The sequence below is a fragment of the Scyliorhinus canicula genome, chromosome 31, assembly GCF_902713615.1.
Source record: "Scyliorhinus canicula chromosome 31, sScyCan1.1, whole genome shotgun sequence".
Classification (NCBI taxonomy): Eukaryota; Metazoa; Chordata; class Chondrichthyes; order Carcharhiniformes; family Scyliorhinidae; genus Scyliorhinus; species Scyliorhinus canicula.
Window position 1 is genome coordinate 3717810 of NC_052176.1, and position 21708 is coordinate 3739517.

Genomic DNA, 21708 nt, shown 5'->3' on the forward strand with positions numbered 1-21708 from the left:
GCCAAAGGTCATTGAGAGATGAATGGTGCCAAGGGTCATTGAGAGATCAATGGCGCCAAGGGTCATTGAGAGATCAATGATGACAAGGGTCACTTAAGAGTTCAATGTTGCCCAGGGTCACTGACAGATCAATTGTGCCAATGGTCACCGAGAGATCAATGGTGCCACGGGTCACTTAGCGATCAATGGTGCCAAAGGTCATTGAGTGATGAATGGTGCCAAGGGTCATTGAGAGATCAATGGCGCCAAGGGTCATTGAGAGATCAATGGTGCCAAGTGTCACTTAGAGATCAATGTACCACGGGTCACTTAGCAATCAATGGTGCCAAAGGTCATTGAGAGATGAATGGTGCCAAGGGTCATTGAGAGATCAATGGCGCCAAGGGTCATTGAGAGATCAATGATGACAAGGGTCACTTAAGAGTTCAATGTTGCCAAGGGTCACTGACAGATCAATTGTGCCAATGGTCACTGAGAGATCAATGGTGCCAAGTGTCACTTAGAGATCAATGTGCCACGGGTCATTTAGCGATCAATGGTGCCAAAGGTCATTGAGAGATGAATGGTGCCAAGGGTCATTGAGAGATCAATGGCGCCAAGGGTCATTGAGAGATCAATGATGACAAGGGTCACTTAGAGTTCAATGTTGCCAAGGGTCACTGACAGATCAATGGTGCCAAGTGTCACTTAGAGATCAATGGTGACATTGGTCACTTAGACATCAATGGTGCCAAGGGTCACTTAGAGATCAATGGCGCCAAGGGTCATTGAGAGATCAATGGGGACAAGGGTCACTTAGAGTTCAATGGTAAACAGGAAAATGAGAGACACATGGATTAGGCGGCTGGAATACCTTATAGACGTCCTCTTTCTCCTGTTTGAGGGTCTTCAGCTGCTTCTCCAACGCTTGGAGTTGATGGTTCTCAGCCTCATTCCTCCTCTTCCCCTGCTCCTCATTATCGAGGTGGCTCTCTGAAAAGCAGCAGTTTGAGAGTCCAGAAACCAATATCACAAGGAGGCTCCTTGGGGAGGGAGATATTATGGAGGGCAGCAAGGATAGGAAGAGGTTCTGGGAGGACATTGAAGATGGGGGGTGAGGAAAATGGTGAGGACACCAGAGGTCATGGGTCAAGGGGGAACAGCGCCTCCCAGTGGATGTGACCCGAATGGGACCGTGCCCTTTTACTTGATAAATCTTCAATCGGTCCCTTCATCCCCCACTGATCGCACTCCAACAACCCACACTCTGCTCCCAATCATTTAATGGAGCAATGTCACTCCCATCATCCAGTGTCCCCATCAAACACTCCCAGGACAGGTACAGCACGGGGTTGTATACAGAGTAAAGCTCCCTCTACACTGTCCCCATCAAACACTCCCAGGACAGGTACAGCACGGGGTTAGATACAGAGTAAAGCTCCCTCTACACTGTCCCCATGAAACACTCCCAGGGCAGGTACAGCACGGGGTTAGATACAGAGTAAAGCTCCCTCTACACTGTCCCCATCAAACCCTCCCAGGACAGGTACAGCACGGGGTTAGATACAGAGTAAAGCTCCCTCTACACTGTCCCCATCAAACACTCCCAGGACAGGTACAGCGCGGGGTTAGATACAGAGTAAAGCTCCCTCTACACTGTCCCCATCAAACCCTCCCAGGACAGGTACAGCACGGGGTTAGATACAGAGTAAAGCTCCCTCTACACTGTCCCCATCAAACACTCCCAGGACAGGTACAGCACGGGGTTGGATACAGAGTAAAGCTCCCTCTACACTGTCCCCATGAAACACTCCCAGGGCAGGTACAGCACGGGGTTAGATACAGAGTAAAGCTCCCTCTACACTGTCCCCATCAAACCCTCCCAGGACAGGTACAGCACGGGGTTAGATACAGAGTAAAGCTCCCTCTACACTGTCCCCATCAAACACTCCCAGGACAGGTACAGCACGGGGTTGGATACAGAGTAAAGCTCCCTCTACACTGTCCCCATCAAACACTCCCAGGACAGGTACAGCACGGGGTTAGATACAGAGTAAAGCTCCCTCTACACTGTCCCCATCAAACCCTCCCAGGACAGGTACAGCACGGGGTTAGATACAGAGTAAAGCTCCCTCTACACTGTCCCCATCAAACACTCCCAGGACAGGTACAGCACGGGGTTGGATACAGAGTAAAGCTCCCTCTACACTGTCCCCATCAAACACTCCCAGGACAGGTACAGCACGGGGTTAGATACAGAGTAAAGCTCCCTCTACACTGTCCCCATCAAACCCTCCCAGGACAGGTACAGCACGGGGTTAGATACAGAGTAAAGCTCCCTCTACACTGTCCCCATCAAACCCTCCCAGGACAGGTACAACACGGGGTTAGATACAGAGTAAAGCTCCCTCTACACTGTCCCCATCAAACACTCCCAGGGCTGGTACAGCACGGGGTTAGATACAGAGTAAAGCTCCCTCTACACTGTCCCCATCAAACACTCCCAGGACAGGTACAGCACGGGGTTAGATACAGAGTAAAGCTCCCTCTACACTGTCCCCATCAAACACTCCCAGGGCAGGTACAGCACGGGGTTAGATACAGAGTAAAGCTCCCTCTACACTGTCCCCATCAAACACTCCCAGGACAGGTACAGCACGGGGTTAGATACAGAGTAAAGATCCGTCTACACTGTCCCCATCAAACACTCCCAGGACAGGTACAGCACGGGGTTAGATACAGAGTAAAGCTCCCTCTACACTGTCCCCATCAAACACTCCCAGGACAGGTACAGCACGGGGTTAGATACAGAGTAAAGATCCGTCTACATGGTATAAGTGAATCGAGCAGCTTTCTGGTGCTGATTCGTTGGTTTTGATTCTGATATGAAGCTGGATTCTCACCTGCCAGTTTGTTTTTCAAGATCAACATTTCCTCTTTCAAACCTTTGAGTTCTGATTCTTTAGTCGCTGATGCTGGGATACTGTGACCCGGGGAGATCTTCTGGAGCGAATCTGTCAATAAAAGTCAGTTAAGCCTCATAGAGGGATCGGGATTGATCACACACCAGGCAGCTCGGAATTCCCAGGGAATACCATGAGTCGGCAGATAAAATATTGAAACAGTGGATAACTATTCACAATGTTAGGTTCAGCTGATTGAGAAACATTCATTATAAAACCATTCAATTCCCTCCATCAGTCCTTAACCTGTCACCTTCCATAAATCCCTGATTCCATTCTGTAACTCACTCCGGGGTATCTGTTATTCTATATATAAACCACCCCGAACCCCTCGATTAGATTCCAGTCTGTAACTCACTCCGGGGTATCTGTTATTCTATATATAAACCACCCCGAACCCCTCGATTAGATTCCAGTCTGTAACTCACTCCCGGGTATCTGTTATTCTATATATAAACCACCCCGAACCCCTCGATTAGATTCCAGTCTGTAACTCACTCCCAGGTATGTTATTCTATATATAAACCACGCTGAACCCTCGATTAGATTCCAGTCTGTAACTCACTCCCGGGTATCTGTTATATATATAAACCATCCCGAACCCCTCGATTAGATTCCAGTCTGTAACTCACTCCCGGGTATCTGTTATTCTATATATAAACCACCCTGAACCCCTCGATTAGATTCCAGTCTGTAACTCACTACCGGGTATCTGTTATTCTATATATAAACCATCCCGAACCCCTCGATTAGATTCCAGTCTGTAACTCACTACCGGGTATCTGTTATTCTATATATAAACCACCCCGAACCCCTCGATTAGATTCCAGTCTGTAACTCACTCCCGGGTATCTGTTATTCTATATATAAACCACCCCGAACCCCTCGATTAGATTCCAGTCTGTAACTCACTCCCGGGTATCTGTTATTCTATATATAAACCACCCCGAACCCCTCGATTAGATTCCAGTCTGTAACTCACTCCCGGGTATCTGTTATTCTATATATAAACCACCCCGAACCCCTCGATTAGATTCCAGTCTGTAACTCACTCCCGGGTATCTGTTATTCTATATATAAACCACCCCGAACCCCTCGATTAGATTCCAGTCTGTAACTCACTCCCGGGTATCTGTTATTCTATATATAAACCACCCCGAACCCCTCGATTAGATTCCAGTCTGTAACTCGCTCCCGGGTATCTGTTATTCTATATATAAACCACCCCGAACCCCTCGATTAGATTCCAGTCTGTAACTCGCTCCCGGGTATCTGTTATTCTATATATAAACCACCCTGAACCCCTCGATTAGATTCCAGTCTGTAACTCACTCCTGGGTGTCTGTTATTCTATATATAAACCACCCCGAACCCCTCGATTAGTTTCCAGTCTGTAACTCACTCCCGGGTATCTGTTATTCTATATATAAACCACCCTGAACCCCTCGATTAGTTTCCAGTCTGTAACTCACTCCCGGGTATAAACCACCCTGAACCCCTCGATTAGATTCCAGTCTGTAACTCACTCCCGGGTATCTGTTATTCTATATATAAACCACCCCGAACCCCTCGATTAGATTCCAGTCTGTAGCTCACTCCCGGGTATCTGTTATTCTATATATAAACCACCCCGAACCCCTCGATTAGATTCCAGTCTGTAACTCACTCCCGGGTATCTGTTATTCTATATATAAACCACCCCGAACCCCTCGATTAGATTCCAGTCTGTAACTCACTCCCGGGTATCTGTTATTCTATATATAAACCACCCCGAACCCCTCGATTAGATTCCAGTCTGTAACTCACTCCCGGGTATCTGTTATTCTATATATAAACCACCCCAAACTCCTCGATTAGATTCCAGTCTGTAACTCACTCCCGGGTATCTGTTATTCTATATATAAACCACCCCGAACCCCTCGATTAGATTCCAGTCTGTAACTCACTCCCGGGTATCTGTTATTCTATATATAAACCATCCCGAACCCCTCGATTAGATTCCAGTCTGTAACTCACTCCCGGGTATCTGTTATTCTATATATAAACCACCCTCAGCCCCTCGATTAGATTCCAGTCTGTAACTCACTCCCGGGTATCTGTTATTCTATATATAAACCACCCCGAACCCCTCGATTAGATTCCAGTCTGTAACTCACTCCCGGGTATCTGTTATTCTATATATAAACCACCCTGAACCCCTCGATTAGATTCCAGTCTGTAACTCACTCCCGGGTATCTGTTATTCTATATATAAACCACCCCGAACCCCTCGATTATATTCCAGTCTGTAACTCACTCCTGGGTATCTGTTATTCTATATATTAACCACCCCGAACCCCTCGATTAGATTCCAGTCTGTAACTCACTCCCGGGTATCTGTTATTCTATATATAAACCACCCCGAACCCCTCGATTAGATTCCAGTCTGTAACTCACTCCCGGGTATCTGTTATTCTATATATAAACCACCCTGAACCCCTCGATTAGATTCCAGTCTGTAACTCACTCCCGGGTATCTGTTATTCTATATATAAACCACCCCGAACCCCTCGATTAGATTCCAGTCTGTAACTCACTCCTGAGTACCACAAGAGTCTAGTATTCGGCTCTAAATCTTGACAATCTCACTTAGTTCTCCCAAGGAACCTTCAACCGTGAACAAGTTACAACTAAAATTGCGGCCATTAATCGACTCCCAGATCTAATTCGCACCTTGAAGTTTGCGGTTCAGTTCCCCCTTGTCCATCTCCAGCTGCCTTATCCTCTTCTCAAATGATTCAGCTTGGCGGTTATCCAGCGAGGTCGGTCCTTGGGTGTCCCTCAGACATCCTCGGTCGGACAGGGAGCTGGAGGAGATGCAGAAACCTGTCACCTGACTCATGGAAACCCAACCACAACACACAAACACCGCCTCTTATTTGTTTGCTAATCAGTCCTGGGAGGGAGGTGAGGGGAGCGTCACCGGGAGAGCCCAGCATTATTGCCCCTCGAGAAGGTGGTGGGTGAGCCGCCATCTTGAAGCCGCTGGAGTCCCGTGTGGCGTAGGTACGCCCACCGTGCTGTTAGGTAGGGGGTTCTGGGATTTGGGCCCAGTGACCTTGGAGAGAAGTGCGACAGGGAAGCATACGGTCATTGGCCGGGTTGGATGTGTGGTGAATAGAACATGGTAAATTCACGCTGTATATTGTAAGCGCAGTAGCGTTACCCGACCACTAGGGTGAGTAGCTCTGGGAATGCTCAGGAGATTGGACAGGGCTCCGCCCCCGACTCCTCCCCCTAGTGCTGCTGCATAAATACCCTTGTCCAGAGTCAGCCTGCAGTTCACTGAGAGTTCATCAACAGGTAACAGGCTGGCTCTGAAGTAAGTTGATTAAAGCCTAGATTCATATCGGAAACACGTGTCTGGTGAATTGATGGTTCCATCAGGATGTGTCCTGTTCCTTGTGTACAGGACACACCCGAGCAATTTCCCACATTGCCGGGTAGATGCCTGTGTTGTCGCTGTACTGGAACAGCTTGGCTAGGGGGTGCGGCAAGTTCTGGAGCACAAGTCTTCAGTCCTATTGCGGGATATTGTCAGGGCCCGTAGCCTTTGCCGTATCCAGAGCCTTCAGCCGTTTCTTGATAACACACGGAATTAACCGAACAAAGAACAAAGAAAAGTACAGCACAGGAACAGGCCCTTCGGCCCTCCAAGCCTGTGCCGACCATGCTGCCCGTCTAAACTAAAATCTTCTACACTTCCTGGGTCCGTATCCCTCTATTCCCATCCTATTCATGTATTTGCCAAGATGCCCCTTAAACGTCACTATCGTCCCTGCTTCCACCACCTCCTCCGGCAGCGAGTTCCAGGCACCCACTACCCTCTGTGTAAAAAAACTTCCCTCGTACATCTCCTCTAAACCTTGCCCCTCGCACCTTAAACCTGTGCCCCCTAGTAATTGACCCCACTACCCTGGGGAAAAGCCACTGACTATCCACTCTGTCTACGCCCCTCATCATTTTGTAGACCTCTATCAGGTTTTATCACAGAATTTACAGTGCAGAAGGAGGCCATTCGGCCCATCGAGTCTGCACCGGCTCCTGGAAAGAGCACCCTACCCAAGGTTAACACCTCCACCCTATCCCCATAACCCAGTAATCCCACCCAACACTAAGGGCCATTTTGGACACTAAGGGCAATTTATCACGGCCAATCCGCCCTAACCTGCACATCTTTGGACCGTGGGAGGAAACCGGAGCACCCGGAGGAAACCCACGCACACATGGGGAGGACGTGCAGACTCCGCACAGACAGTGACCCAAGCCGGGAATCGAACCTGGGACCCTGGAGCTGTGAAGCGATTGTGCTATCCACAATGCTTCCGTGCTGCCCATTAATGAAAGTGGAGAATGTGGGCATTGATCCCACTACTTCTCACCTCCGTCGTTCCAGTGAGAACAAACCGAGTTTATTCAACCTCTCCTCATAGCTAATGCCCTCCATACCAGGCAACATCCTGGTAAATCCCTTCTGCACCCTCTCTAAAGCCTCCACATCCTTCTGGGAGTGTGGCGACCAGAATTGAACACTATACTCCAAGTGTGGCCTAACTAAGGGTCTATACAGCTGCAACATGACTTGCCAATTCTGATACTCAATGCCCCGGCCAATGAAGTGGAGATGCCGGCGTTGGACTGGGGTGAGCACAGTAAGAAGTCTTACAACACCAGGTTAAAGTCCAACAGGTTTGTTTCAAACACTAGCTTTCGGAGCACAGCTCCTTCCTCAGGTGAAGCCAATGAAGGCAAGCATGCCGTATGCCTTCTTGATTACCTTCTCCACCTGTGTTACCCCTTTCAGTGACCTGTGGACCTGTACACCTAGATCTCTCTGCCTGTCAATACTCTTGAGGGTTCTACCATTCACTGTATATTCCCTACCTGCATTAGACCTTCCAAAATGCATGACCTCACATTTGTCCAGATTAAACTCCATCTGCCATCTCTCCGCCCAAGTCTCCAAACGATCTAAATCCTGCTGTATCCTCTGACAGTCCTTATCGCTATCCGCAATTCCACCAACCTTTGTGTCGTCTGCAAACTTACTAATCAGACCAGTTACATTTTCCTCCAAATCATTTATATATACTACGAACAGCAAAGTTCCCAGCACTGATCCCTGCGGAACACCACTAGTCACAGCCCTCCAATTAGAAAAGCTCCCTTCCATTGCTACTCTCTGCCTTCTGTGACCGAGCCAGTTCTGTATCCATCCGCTGAAGATTGGCATCTGTGATGTTGACAGGTCGTATCAAGAAACGGCTGAAGGCACTGGAGCCTCGGAAAATGGCTCCGGCGCGTATTGTAGACGGTGCACACGGCTGCCGCTGTGCGTCGATGGTTGAGCCAAGTGGAGAGTATTCCCTCACACTCCTGACTTGTGCCTTGGAGATGGTGGACAGGCTTTGGGGAGTTAGCGCACGAGAGTGTTAATGTCAAACCAGGAGAGATCAGATTGGCTGAAGTTTCCAGAGCGAAGAGGATGTGAACTGCGCACCACTGTCACTCACCAGTTGGACGTATAGGTGAATCCAACAAAGGGGAGGTGCGCTCCGGAGAAAGCACCACGGCTGGGAGGCGGAGCTGAATCCTGTAATACACAAACATCACAGTTAGACCTCCCTCAAAGAGGCAGCAATGAGTGACAGTCACAGGTATCACTCCCTGGACAGGTACAGCACGGGGTTAGATACAGTGTGAAGCTCCCTCTACACTGTCCCCATCAAACACTCCCAGGACAGGTACAGCACGGGGTTAGATACAGAGTAAAGCTCCCTCTACACTGTCCCCAACAAACACTCCCAGGACAGGTACAGCACGGGATTAGATACAGAGTAAAGCTCCCTCTACACTGTCCCCATCGAACACTCCCAGGACAGGTACAGCACGGGATTAGATACAGAGTAAAGATCCCTCTATACTGTCCCCATCAAATACTCCCAGGACAGGGACACCACGGGGTTAGATACAGAGTAAAGCTCCCTCTACACTGTCCCCATCAAACACTCCCAGGACAGGTACAGCACGGGGTTAGATACAGAGTAAAGCTCCCTCTACACTGTCCCCCATCAAACACTCCCAGGACAGGTACAGCACGGGGTTAGATACAGAGTAAAGCTCCCTCGACACTGTTCCCATCAAACATGCCCAGGACAGGTACAGCACGGCGTTAGATGCAGAGTAAAGCTCCCTCTACACTGTCGCCATCAAACACTCCCAGGACAGGTACAGCACGGGGCTAGATACAGAGTAAAGCTCCCTCTACACTGTCCCCATCAAACACTCGCAGGACAGGTACAGCACGGGGTTAGATACAGAGTAAAGCTCCGTCTACACTGTCCCCATCAAACACTCCCAGGACAGGTACAGCACGGGGTTAGATACAGAGTAAAGCTCCCTCTACACTGTCCCCATCAAACACTCCAGGACAGGTACAGCACGGGGTTAGATACAGAGTAAAGCTCCCTCTACACTGTCCCCATCAAACACTCCCAGGACAGGTACAGCACGGGGTTAGATACAGAGTAAATCTCCCTCTACACTGTCCCCATCAAACACTCCCAGGGCAGGTACAGCATGGGGTTAGATACAGAGTAAAGCTCCCTCTACACTGTCCCCATCAAACACTCCCAGGACAGGTACAGCACGGGGTTAGATACACAGTAAAGCTCCGCTCCTAAGGGACGATGGGGAAATGTGGAAATAATGTTGTAATTAACCCCAGACCCGACTAACCCAATCCTCTCCTTGTAGATCTCTAATCTTCTTCCCTCTGATAGCTTAGCATCCAAAACCCTGCCGCTCTCTGCACATTACCTCGCACCAAGTCCCATTTACCCATCAGCCTCGTTGCCGGCTCACCGATATTGGCTCCTTTCAGTTTTAAAACTCCTGTCCTCATGTTCAAACCCTTCCACGGCCTCGCCCTCCCCTCCTGACCTCTGCGTCCACCTCCGTGCCTCCAGACCGTTGCGGCCACCTAATGGGCGTGCCCCGGGATTGATCGCCCCCCAGCGTTGGCAGCCGGGCCTTCGGCAGGCGTGAGGCCTAATCTTTGGCGCTCGCTCTGTAAACCTGCTACGGCGCAACGGACGGGCACTGCGCAGAGTTCCACGCCCGTTACCTGGCCGAAGTGCCTACGCCGCCTACGATGCTTCCTCCGGACGTACCCTGCCACAAGGCCACCGATCTCCCAGCAATCCTGCCGGCCCCCGCGATGGCAGCGATCCCACCTATCCACGTGCAGGCGGCTCCTGATCCACCTCTGCGGCGATCGACAAGAATTCATCGCCCACCACAAAGACTAAATCTATAGACTGAACATTTTGTGACTTCATCGATTTAACCTCTGTAAATATTGTTTGCCATGTATCTGCACTATCGACACCTTCCTATGTATATATGTTCATCAAGACACCTTTCGTATATAGTCAGGCACATATATATATATATTACGCTCACACACCCTAGTATTTATCTAAAAAAAAAGGGGAGATGTGATAATATCCACTCATGTATATAATGAGGTGCAGACAGGCAGTGATTGACACACAAGACGACCAGTAAGCACACAACACAGCAGCCAATCACCAGACAGGACACGGCCACTATAAAGCCAGAGGGCACTAGTTTTCCCGCTCTCTCGGGAGCCAGCCCCTGAGACAGTCAGAGTCCACGAGCTAGTCAGTGCAAACACCATGCGGTAGCGAGTAAGTCTGGTCAGGCTAATACAAGGTCTCCAGTCAGTTCAGTATAGTGTCGACCCTCAGCTGAACATGTTCTATCGTTGAATAAAACAGTGTTGGATCTTCTCCAGTGCGAGACGTCTGCTTCCAGCTTCCCTGCATCGGGTGCAGTCCACCTCGAACCAGCCTGCCTCGCGCATCAACCCTTTTGGACAGAGGTGAGGAGAATTTTCTTCGTCTCCGAGTGTTGAACGCGACTTTGGAACTCTGCTGCTTGATTAGGTGGCGGAGAGCGAGGGGCCCCCCAATGTTTTTGAAGTAGGGGTAGGGAGATTCTCGATGCTCGAGGGAGTCGAAGGTTATCGAGGCGGCGGGGGCGGGGGGGGGGGGGGATAGATGGGGCGTTGGGGAACTCGAGACGCAAGTCTTGTCACGGGGCCTCTTAAGTAGCATCACCGGCCCGACCCCATTGACCACCTGTTTCCCACGATTCAACGCGCCAAATGGCTCTGCCTTGACGACCCAAGGATAAACACAGGCTGCAGTCGGATTGGGCCGCGCGCGCCGCCCCCCTCCCCCGCCTGCACGCAGCCCCCTCCCCCCCCCCCCCCGACTCACCACCGCCTTCAGCACGTCATCGTCCACATCGAAATTGGACGTGTCCGAGGGGCTGGTGACCTCGGGAATGTAGGGCGGCGGGAGGTCGCGGACCCGGCCCCAGTCGACGCCGGCGAAGAACGGGTGGGCCTGCAGGTCGCCGATGCCCGCCTGGCCCAGGCGCTTGTCCTTGCCGCAGACCAGCCGGGCGATCAGGTCGCGGGCCGACTCCGACACGTCGCTGATGTCCGGCGGGAAGGTCAGCTGATCCTGCGGGTGGGGGAGGGGAGAGAGAGAGAGATACAAAGGTGAGTGGGTGAGCCGTGATCTGAGGCATGACATTCCCGACAACGGCTTACACCGGGGATAGGAGCCGGGGGGGGTGGGGGAGGGGGAGGCCATTCGGCCCTTCGAGCCCGCTCCGCCATTCGTTATGGTCCAGGGTTCAAGTCCCTGTTCGGCCCGAGAGGATTTCTCAATCCCGCCCCACCTCGAAAATAATTGAGCGACTCCCGATTTGATGAAGGCGTTTGCGATGTTTCAACAAACGACCGATTACTTGGGGCAGCACGGTAGCACGGTGGTTAGCATAAATGCTTCACAGCTCCAGGGTCCCAGGTTCGATTCCCGGCTGGGTCACTGTCTGTGCGGAGTCTGCACGTCCTCCCCGTGTGTGCGTGGGTTTCCTCCGGGTTCTCCGGTTTCCTCCCACAGTCCAAAGATGTGCGGGTTAGGTGGATTGGCCATGCTAAATTGCCCGTAGTGTCCTAAAAAGTAAGGTTAAGGGGTGGGGGTTGTTGGGTTACGGGTATAGGGTGGATACGTGGGTTTGAGTAGGGTGATCATGGCTCGGCACAACATCGAGGGCCGAAGGGCCTGTTCTGTGCTGTACTGTTCTATGTTCTATGTTCTACTATCTTTTAATTTTTAAAATGAATTTAAGAGTACCCAATTCTTTTTTTTTTTCCAATGAAGGGGCAATTTAGCATGGCCGATCCACCTGCCCTGCGTGTCTTTTGGGTTGTGGACCCACGCAGACACGGGGGAGAACGTGCAAACTCCACACGGACAGTCACCCAGAGCCGGGATCGAACCCGGGACCCTGGCGCTGTGAGGCAGCAGGGCTAACCACAATGCGAGCGTGCAAGCTAGCGAAGAGAGAGGGAGAGGCTTTGGGAGCGAGTCCGACTGTCGTGAGGACAAAATCCTGGCTCTCCCTCCCTGACTGGGCCTTTTCTCATTAGAACGGAGAAGGATGAGGGGCGACTTGATAGAGGTTTATTAGATGATCAGGGGAATAGATAGAGTAGACAGTCAGAGACTTTTTCCCCGGGTGGAACAAACCATTACACGGTGGCATAGATTTAAGGTGAATGGTGGAAGATATAGGGGGGATGTCAGAGGTTCTTTACCCAGAGAGTAGTGGGGGCATGGAATGCACTGCCTGTGGAAGTAGTTGAGTCGGAAACATTAGGGACCTTCAAACGGCTATTGGATAGGTACATGGATTGTGGTAATATAATGGAGTGTAGATTAATTTGTTCTTAAGGGCAGCACGGTAGCATTGTGGATAGCACAATTGCTTCACAGCTCCAGGGTCCCAGGTTCGATTCCCGGCTTGGGTCACATGTCTGTGCGGAGTCTGCACATCCACCCCGTGTGTGCGTGGGTTTCCTCCGGGTGCTCCGGTTTCCTCCCACAGTCCAAAGATGTGCAGGTTAGGTGGATTGGCCATGCTAAATTGCCCCTTAGTGTCCAAAATTGACCTTAGTGTTGGGTGGGGTTACTGGGTTATGGGGATAGGGTGGAGGTATTGACCTTGGGTAGGTCCAAGAGCCGGTGCAGGCTCGATGGGCCGAATGGCCTCCTTCTGCACTGTAAATTCTATAATAGAACATAGAACATAGAACAGTACAGCACAGAACAGGCCCTTCGGCCCTCGATGTTGTGCCGAGCAATGATCACCCTACTCAAACCCACGTATCCACCCTATACCCGTAACCCAACAACGCTCCCCCTTAACCTTTACTTTTTAGGACACTACGGGCAATTTAGCACGGCCAATCCACCTAACCCGCACATCTTTGGACTGTGGGAGGAAACCGGAGCACCCGGAGGAAACCCACGCAGACACGGGGAGGATGTGCAGACTCCACACAGACAGTGACCCAGCCGGGAATCGAACCTGGGACCCTGGAGCTGTGAAGCATTTATGCTAACCACCATGCTACCGCGCTGCCCTGTGATCTGTGATTAATCTGTGATTAATCTAGGACAAAGGTTCGGTACAACATTGTGGGCCGAAGGGCCTGTTCTGTGCTGTATTTTTCTATGTTCTATGTTCTAACAGCACGGTGGGTGCACCTACACCACACGGGGACTGCGGCGGGTTCAAGATGGCGGCTCACCCACCACCTTCTCGAAGGACAATTAGGGATGGGGAATGAATGCAGGGCCCGGCCCAGCGACGCCCACATCCCGTACCACGAACAGAAACAGAAATCCCGGCCTACGGTTCCGTGCAGCCTAGTTATTATTCCAGGTGTTCCCAGTTTAAGGATTCACGCCTCGCCTGCCCACCTGATGGTTCATGATTTTGCTGTATGTCTCCAACAGGGACTCGGCGTAGAAAGGGGTCTCGCCGAACAGAAGCTCGTACATACAGACCCCCAGGGACCACCAGTCACACTCCGAGCCGTACTGGCCCTTGCCGTCCTCCATCGCCTGCAGGATCTCCGGGGAGATGTAGTCCGGCGTCCCCACGGCCATTGAGGTTTCAACCTGTCACAGAGGGAAGATAACCGGGCGTGAGGGGACAAAGCGGTCAATGGCTGCCTCTCATCCAATCACGGCAAATGTTGCTCAGCGAGGTCCGCTCCCAGAGAGTCGGGGGGTCACGAGGGATGGCGAATGTTAAAGGGAGCAGTGAGTGAGGGGGATTAGACTGGGTGGGATATTAAAGGGTGTGGGGAGTGGGGGGGAGTGGGATTAGACTGGGTGGGATATTAAAGGGTGTGGGGAGTGAGGGGAGAGTGGGATTAGACTGGGTGGGATATTAAAGGGTGTGGGGAGTGAGGGGGAGAGTGGGATTAGACTGGGTGGGATATTAAAGGGTGTGGGGAGTGGGGGGGAGTGGGATTAGACTGGGTGGGATATTAAAGGGTGTGGGGAGTGAGGGGAGAGTGGGATTAGACTGGGTGGGATATTAAGGGTGTGGGGAGTGAGGGGGAGAGTGGGATTAGACTGGGTGGGATATTAAAGGGTGTGGGGAGTGAGGGGAGAGTGGGATTAGACTGGGTGGGATATTAAAGGGTGTGGGGAGTGGGGGGGAGTGGGATTAGACTGGGTGGGATATTAAAGGGTGTGGGGAGTGAGGGGGATTAGACTGGGTGGGATATTAAAGGGTGTGGGGAGTGAGGGGAGAGTGGGATTAGACTGGGTGGGATATTAAAGGGTGCGGGGAGTGAGGGGGGGGGGAGTGAGGGGGATTAGACTGGGTGGGATATTAAAGGGTGTGGGGAGTGAGGGGGATTAGACTGGGTGGGATATTAAAGGGTGTGGGGAGTGAGGGGGGGAGTGGGATTAGACTGGGTGGGATATTAAAGGGTGCGGGGAGTGAGGGGGAGAGGGGGATTAGACTGGGTGGGATATTAAAGGGTGCGGGGAGTGAGGGGGATTAGGCTGGGTGGGATATTAAAGGGTGCGGGGAGTGAGGGGGATTAGGCTGGGTGGGATATTAAAGGGTGCAGGGAGTGAGGGGGAGAGTGGGGTTAGACTGGGTGGGATATTAAAGGGTGCGGGGAGTGAGGGGGAGAGTGGGGTTAGACTGGGTGGGATATTAAAGGGTGTGGGGAGTGAGGGGGAGAGTGGGATTAGACTGGGTGGGATATTAAAGGGTGTGGGGAGTGAGGGGGAGAGGGGGATTAGACTGGGTGGGATATTAAAGGGTGCGGGGAGTGAGGGGGGAGAGTGGGATTAGACTGGGTGGGATATTAAAGGGTGCGGGGAGTGAGGGGGAGAGTGGGATTAGACTGGGTGGGATATTAAAGGGTGCGGGGAGGGGGAGAGTGGGATTAGACTGGGTGGGATATTAAAGGGTGCGGGGAGGGGGAGAGTGGGATTAGACTGGGTGGGATATTAAAGGGTGCGGGGAGTGAGGGGGGGAGTGGGATTGGACTGGGTGGGATATTAAAGGGTGTGGGGAGTGAGGGGGGAGAGTGGGATTAGACTGGGTGGGATATTAAAGGGTGCGGCGAGTGAGGGGGAGAGTGGGATTAGACTGGGTGGGATATTAAAGTGTGTGGGGAGTGAGGGGGGAGTGGGATTAGACTGGGTGGGATATTAAAGGGTGCGGGGAGTGAGGGGGAGAGTGGGATTAGACTGGGTGGGATATTAAGGGTGTGGGGAGTGAGGGGGGAGTGGGATTAGACTGGGTGGGATATTAAAGGGTGCGGGGAGTGAGGGGGATTAGGCTGGGTGGGATATTAAAGGGTGCGGGGAGTGAGGGGGGGGAGTGGGATATTAAAGTGGGTGGTAAGGGGGAGATGAGGTGTCGCCAGTGAAGGATTTGCCTGAAGTGGAATCAGGAGAGTTGTTGTCCGGTGTTGGAGTTGGGATACAGGGATGGTGAAGGGAAGGAAGGAGCACACACTCACCGTCCCATCCTGACGCAGCTGGAGACAGGACCCAAAATCGGCTAACCTGATATGTCCGTTCATATCAATCAAAACATTGTCTGGTTTGACGTCTCTGAAAGACAAGAACTCGGTGTTAAACCACAGGAAGCTCACGTTAGAGAGAAAGTCCAGGGTGTGACCAACGCTGTACATCGTACTCGGTACCGTCTCGCTGACGCCCCGTACAGATGTAGCAAGACCTCCCGCCTTGTCCTCTCCATTCCCCCTCCATTCCCCCTCTCAATGAAGGCCAACGTTCCATTTGTCCATCTAACCAATTCCCGGACCTGTATTCTAACTTGTGATTCATACACTCGGACGCCCAGATCCCTCTGTCCCACAGCTTTCCGCAGTCTCTCTCTCCACTTCAATAACGTTCCCTTCTTCTTAAGTTATGAAGAGAGGTTGGGTGGGCTTGAGTTGTTTTCTCTGGAGCAGAGAAGACTGAGGGGTAACCTGATCGAGGTAGACAAGATTCCCTCACCCCCACCCACCCCCCCAAAACGCCGCGCCGCGTTTCACGACAGGCCGCTCGGAGAATCGCCGCACGCCGCTTGTAACGGGAGAGCGGCGATTCTCCGGCCCGGATGGGCCGAGCGGCCTGCCCAATCCGAGGGGCTCACGCTGGCGCCAACCACACCTGGTCGCTGCCGGCGTGAACAGCGCACGAACGCAGCGTGTCCAAGTCCTTCTGCAGCCCCCCCCTGCTTCCTCAATACTACCTAGGTGTCCCTCTGCAGATCTTTGTGTCATCTGCAAACTTAGCAACAGTGCCTTCAGTTCCTTCTTCCAGATCATTAATGTATATTGTGAAAGGTTGTGGTCCCAGCACCGACCCCTGAGGCACACCACTAGCCACCGGCTGCCATCCTGTGAAAGACCCCTTTATCCCCACTCTCTGCCTTCTGCCTTACACCCAATGCATCCCCGATCTCTGCAGCCCCTTCAGATCCCAGCATGCCAACCATCCGGCCGGGGGCCATTCTCAGTCTGTCAGCTTATTTACTTTCCCAGGACCTCGGATATCGCTGACAAAATACATCCTGTCGAAGTTTTACCACTCGCACTCATCAGAACGAAACACTCATCTAGCCTCGTGCCGTACCTGCCCTGGGAATGTTTGATGGGGGACACTGTAGAGGGAGCTTTACTCTGTATCTAACCCCGTGCTGTACCTGTCCTGGGAGTGTTTGATGGGGACAGTGTAGAGGGAGCTTTACTCTGTATCTAACCCCGTGCTGTACCTGTCCTGGGAGTGTTTGATGGGGACAGTGTAGAGGGAGCTTTACTCTGTATCTAACCCCGTGCTGTACCTGTCCTGGGAGTGTTTGATGGGGACAGTGTAGAGGGAGCTTTACTCTGTATCTAACCCCGTGCTGTACCTGTCCTGGGAGTGTTTGATGGGGACAGTGTCGAGGGAGCTTTATTCTGTATCTAACCCCGTGCTGTACCTGCCCTGGGAATGTTTGATGGGGACAGTGTAGAGGGAGCTTTACTCTGTATCTAGCCCAGTGCTGTACCTGTTCTGGGAGTGTTTGATGGGGACAGTGTAGAGGGAGCTTTACTCTGTATCTAACCCCGTGCTGTACCTGTCCTGGGAGTGTTTGATGGGGACAGTGTAGAGGGAGCTTTACTCTGTATCTAGCCTAGTGCTGTACCTGTCCTGGAAGTGTTTGATGGGGACAGTGTAGAGGGAGCTTTACTCTGTATCTAACCCCGTGCTGTACCTGTCCTGGGAGTGTTTGATGGGGACAGTGTAGAGGGAGCTTTACTCTGTATCTAACCCCGTGCTGTACCTGTCCTGGGAGTGTTTGATGGGGACAGTGTAGAGGGAGCTTTACTCTGTATCTAACCCCGTGCTGTACCTGTCCTGGGAGTGTTTGATGGGGGGGGCAGTGTAGAGGTCTGAACTCCATACCTGTGTACATAGTTGAGCTGGTGGATGGAGTGAATGGCCAAGACCATCTCTGCGATGTAGAAACGAGCCATGTCTTCAGGAAGCCGGTCCTCGAATTTACTCAGCAAGGTCAGCAGGTCACCCCCGACATAATAATCCATCACCAGGTACTGAGGAAGGAAATTTCACTCGGAAGTCAGACAGGGACAGAGTAATTGTAAACACAAATAGAAGAATTGCATTATCCCAGGGCCTTTCACCAACCCAGGAAAACACAAAGCCCCCGACAAACAGTTAAGCACTTTGCCAAATATGGTCGTGGTTGCAATGCAGAAAACAAGGCCGTTCATTTACGCGCAGCACAATCCCAGAAATACTAATGTGATAATCAACCAGTTCATCCGTTGTTTTAGTGATGTAGAGAGCAGCACAGTACTGACCCTCTGACAGTGCGGCGCTCCCTCAGTACTGACCCTCTGACAGTGCAGCACTCCCTCAGTACTGACCCTCTGACAGTGAGGCACTCCCTCAGTACTGACCCTCTGACAGTGCGGCCCTCCCTCAGTACTGACCCTCTGACAGTGCGGCACTCCCTCAGTACTGACCCTCTGACAGTGCAGCACTCCCTCAGTACTGACCCTCTGACAGTGCGGCACTCCCTCAGTACTGACCCTCTGACAGTGCAGCACTCCCTCAGTACTGACCCTCTGACAGTGCGGCACTCCCTCAGTACTGACCCTCTGACAGTGCAGCACTCCCTCAGTACTGACCCTCTGACAGTGCGGCAATCCCTCAGTACTGACCCTCTGACAGTGCAGCACTCCCTCAGTACTGACCCTCTGACGGTGCAGCACTCCCTCAGTACTGACCCTCTGACAGTGCGGCACTCCATCAGTACTGACCCTCTGACAGTGCGGCACTCCCTCAGTACTGACCCTCTGACAGTGCGGCACTCCCTCAGTACTGACCCTCTGACAGTGCAGCACTCCCTCAGTACTGACCCTCTGACAGTGCGGCACTCCCTCAGTACTGACCCTCTGACAGTGCGGCACTCCCTCAGTACTGACCCTCTGACAGTGCGGCACTCCCTCAGTACTGACCCTCTGACAGTGCGGCACTCCCTCAGTACTGACCCTCTGACAGTGCTGCGCTCCCTCAGCACTGACCCTCCGACAGTGCGGCACTCCCTCAGTACTGACCCTCTGACAGTGCAGCACTCCCTCAGTACTGACCCTCTGACAGTGCGGCACTCCCTCAGTACTGACCCTCTGACAGTGCGGCGCTCCCTCAGTACTGACCCTCTGACAGTGCGGCACTCCCTCAGTACTGACCCCCTGACAGTGCGGCACTCCCTCAGTACTGACCCTCTGACAGTGCGGCACTCCCTCAGTACTGACCCTCTGACAGTGCGCACTCCCTCAGAGAGGGAATGTGCGACTCCATTCCAGCTGACATCTTTGTGAAAGACCCCATCGTCCATTGGGACGTGTTCCCTCAGCCACCTCCGATTGAGTATTGCTTCTCTCACACTCACACTCACCAGATACTGCTCGTCCTGGAAGGCGTAATGTAACGTTGTGATCCATTGGTTATCTCCTTTCACCAGGATATCCCTCTCCTGCCGAAAACAGGCCGTCTGGAAAACAACCTCAATGGTTAAAACTGGGAATATCCATTGAAGCAGGAACACTCATTAATCCATCCAGGGAAAGGGAATTTGGGAATGTCACTCTCCCAGAATCCCTGCTGCCATCTTAATATTCCAGGTTATCTCCCACATCCTCACATGGGGCTGGTTTAGCACTGGGCTAAATCACTGGCTTTGAAAGCAGGCCAGCAGCAGGGGTTCAATACCCGTTCCAGCCTCCCCGAACAGGCGCCGGAATGTGGCGACTAGGGGGCTTTTCACAGTCACTTCATTTGAAGCCTACTCGTGACAATAAGCCATTTTCATTTCCATTCATTTCACTGTGCCAGTTTGTGCGTGTGTGAGAGGGAACGAGAGAGAGAGAGAGCGTGAGACAGAGTGTGAGGGAGAGCAAAACAAGGAGTGTGAGAGAGTGTGCGAGGGAGTGGGCGAGAGAGAGTGTGAGAGAGAGTGTGAGAGAGAGTATGAAAGAGTGTGCGAGGGAGTGGGTGAGAGAGAGAGAGTGTGTGAGAGAGCGTGTGAGAGAGTGTGGGTGAGAGTGTGGGTGAGAGAGTGGGTGAGAGAGAGAGTGCGAAAGAGAGAGTGTGAGAGAGCGTGAGAGAGAGCGAAAGAGAGAGAGCAAAAGAGAGAGCATGAGAGAGAGAGCGAAAGAGAGAGTGTGAGAGAGTGCGTGAGAGAGAGTGAGACAGTGTGTGAGAGAGAGTGAATGAGGGAGAGCATGAGAGAGAACGAAAGAGAGAGGGTGAAAGAGAGCGAAAGAGAGAGTGTGAAACAGAGCGTGAGAGAGAGCATGAGAGAGAGCGAAAGAGAGTGAGTGAGAGAGCGCATAAGAGAGAGCGTGAGACAGTGTGTGAGAAAGAGCGTGAGAGAGAACGAAAGAGAGTGTGAGACAGTGTGTGAGAAAGAGCGAAAGAGAGAGTGTGAGAGAGAGCATGAGAGAGAGCATGAGAGAGAGCATGAGGGAGAGCGTGTGAAAGAGCGAAAGAGAGAGTGTGAGACAGTGTGTGAGAAAGAGCGTGAGAGAGAACATGAGAGAGCGAAAGAGAGAGAGTGAGAGAGAGCATGAGAGAGCGAAAGAGAGAGAGAGTGAGAGAGAGCATGAGAGAGTGTGAGAGAGAGAGTGTGAGAGAGAGCATGAAAGAGAGAGTGTGAGACAGAGTGTGAGACAGAGTGTGAGAGAGAGAGTGTGAGGGAGTCTGAGGGAGTGCGTGAGGGAGTGCACGAGAGAGAGAGTGTGACAGAGAATGTGTGTGTGACAGAGAGTGGCAGAGAGCATGGCAGAGAGCGTGGCAGAGAGTGTGTGTGTGAGAGAGAATGTGTGTGTGAGAGAGAGTGTGACAGAGAGTGTGGCAGAGTGTGGCAGAGAATGTGTGTGTGAGAGAGAGTGTGACAGAGAGTGTGGCAGAGAGCGTGGCAGAGTGTGTGAGAGAGAATGTGTGTGTGACAGAGAGTGTGACAGAGAGTGTGGCAGAGAATGTGTGTGTGAGAGAGAGTGTGACAGAGAGTGTGGCAGAGAATGTGTGTGTGAGAGAGAGTGTGACAGAGAGTGTGGCAGAGAATGTGTGTGTGAGAGAGAGTGTGACAGAGAGTGTGGCAGAGAATGTGTGTGTGAGAGAGAGTGTGGCAGAGAGTGTGACAGAGAGTGTGGCAGAGAATGTGTGTGTGACAGAGAGTGTGACAGAGAGTGTGACAGAGAGTGTGGCAGAGAGTGTGACAGAGAGTGTGGCAGAGTGTGACAGAGCAATCAGAAACAAGGTAAGCAAACGAGGAGAGGTGGAGGAGGAAGCAAAGTGAACAGTTCTTGCCGTTCGGGTGCGATGGGGCTCCACGTTAAATCGTTGTCGCCTCGCTAGCCCCATGTCACGGCGCTGTGGAGACAGTGCCGGACCCTGATCGGTGAGTGGGCCCACACAGGCTGAGGGTGGGGAAATCTGGCCTCTTCCTTGGCCTATGGTGGGTACAGGTCAGACCTGATCGACAGCCACATTTACTAACCTCAGCTCTCTTCAACATGTCCCATTTGTGGAGGATTTTCATCGCGTAGACTTTCTCAGACTTCTTTAATTTTACCACAGTGACCTGGTGGGGGTTAATGGGAAACATCAGAAAGACTCACAGAGATCATACTCCCTCCACACAACCCAGTGTATAACAGACCCATACCCCAGTGAGAGTCAGTGTGTGTGGGACCCCAGTGAGAGTCAGTGTGTGTGGGACCCCA

The 21708-nt window shown here is 52.1% G+C and overlaps 1 protein-coding gene across 1 annotated transcript in view; it reads right to left on the minus strand.

The window, feature by feature from the left end:
• Positions 1-21708, minus strand: part of LOC119958823 (serine/threonine-protein kinase MRCK alpha-like) — a 53341-nt gene that overhangs the window by 26006 nt on the left and 5627 nt on the right. Inside the window, exons 3-12 of the mRNA XM_038787325.1 lie at positions 21483-21566; positions 19380-19475; positions 17861-18009; positions 15922-16015; positions 13847-14047; positions 11288-11536; positions 8495-8574; positions 5655-5788; positions 2883-2993; positions 854-972 (exon numbers count right to left, since the gene is read on the minus strand). Coding sequence (XP_038643253.1) covers positions 854-972; positions 2883-2993; positions 5655-5788; positions 8495-8574; positions 11288-11536; positions 13847-14047; positions 15922-16015; positions 17861-18009; positions 19380-19475; positions 21483-21566 — 1317 coding nt within the window. The remainder of the gene's footprint in view (positions 1-853; positions 973-2882; positions 2994-5654; positions 5789-8494; positions 8575-11287; positions 11537-13846; positions 14048-15921; positions 16016-17860; positions 18010-19379; positions 19476-21482; positions 21567-21708) is intronic.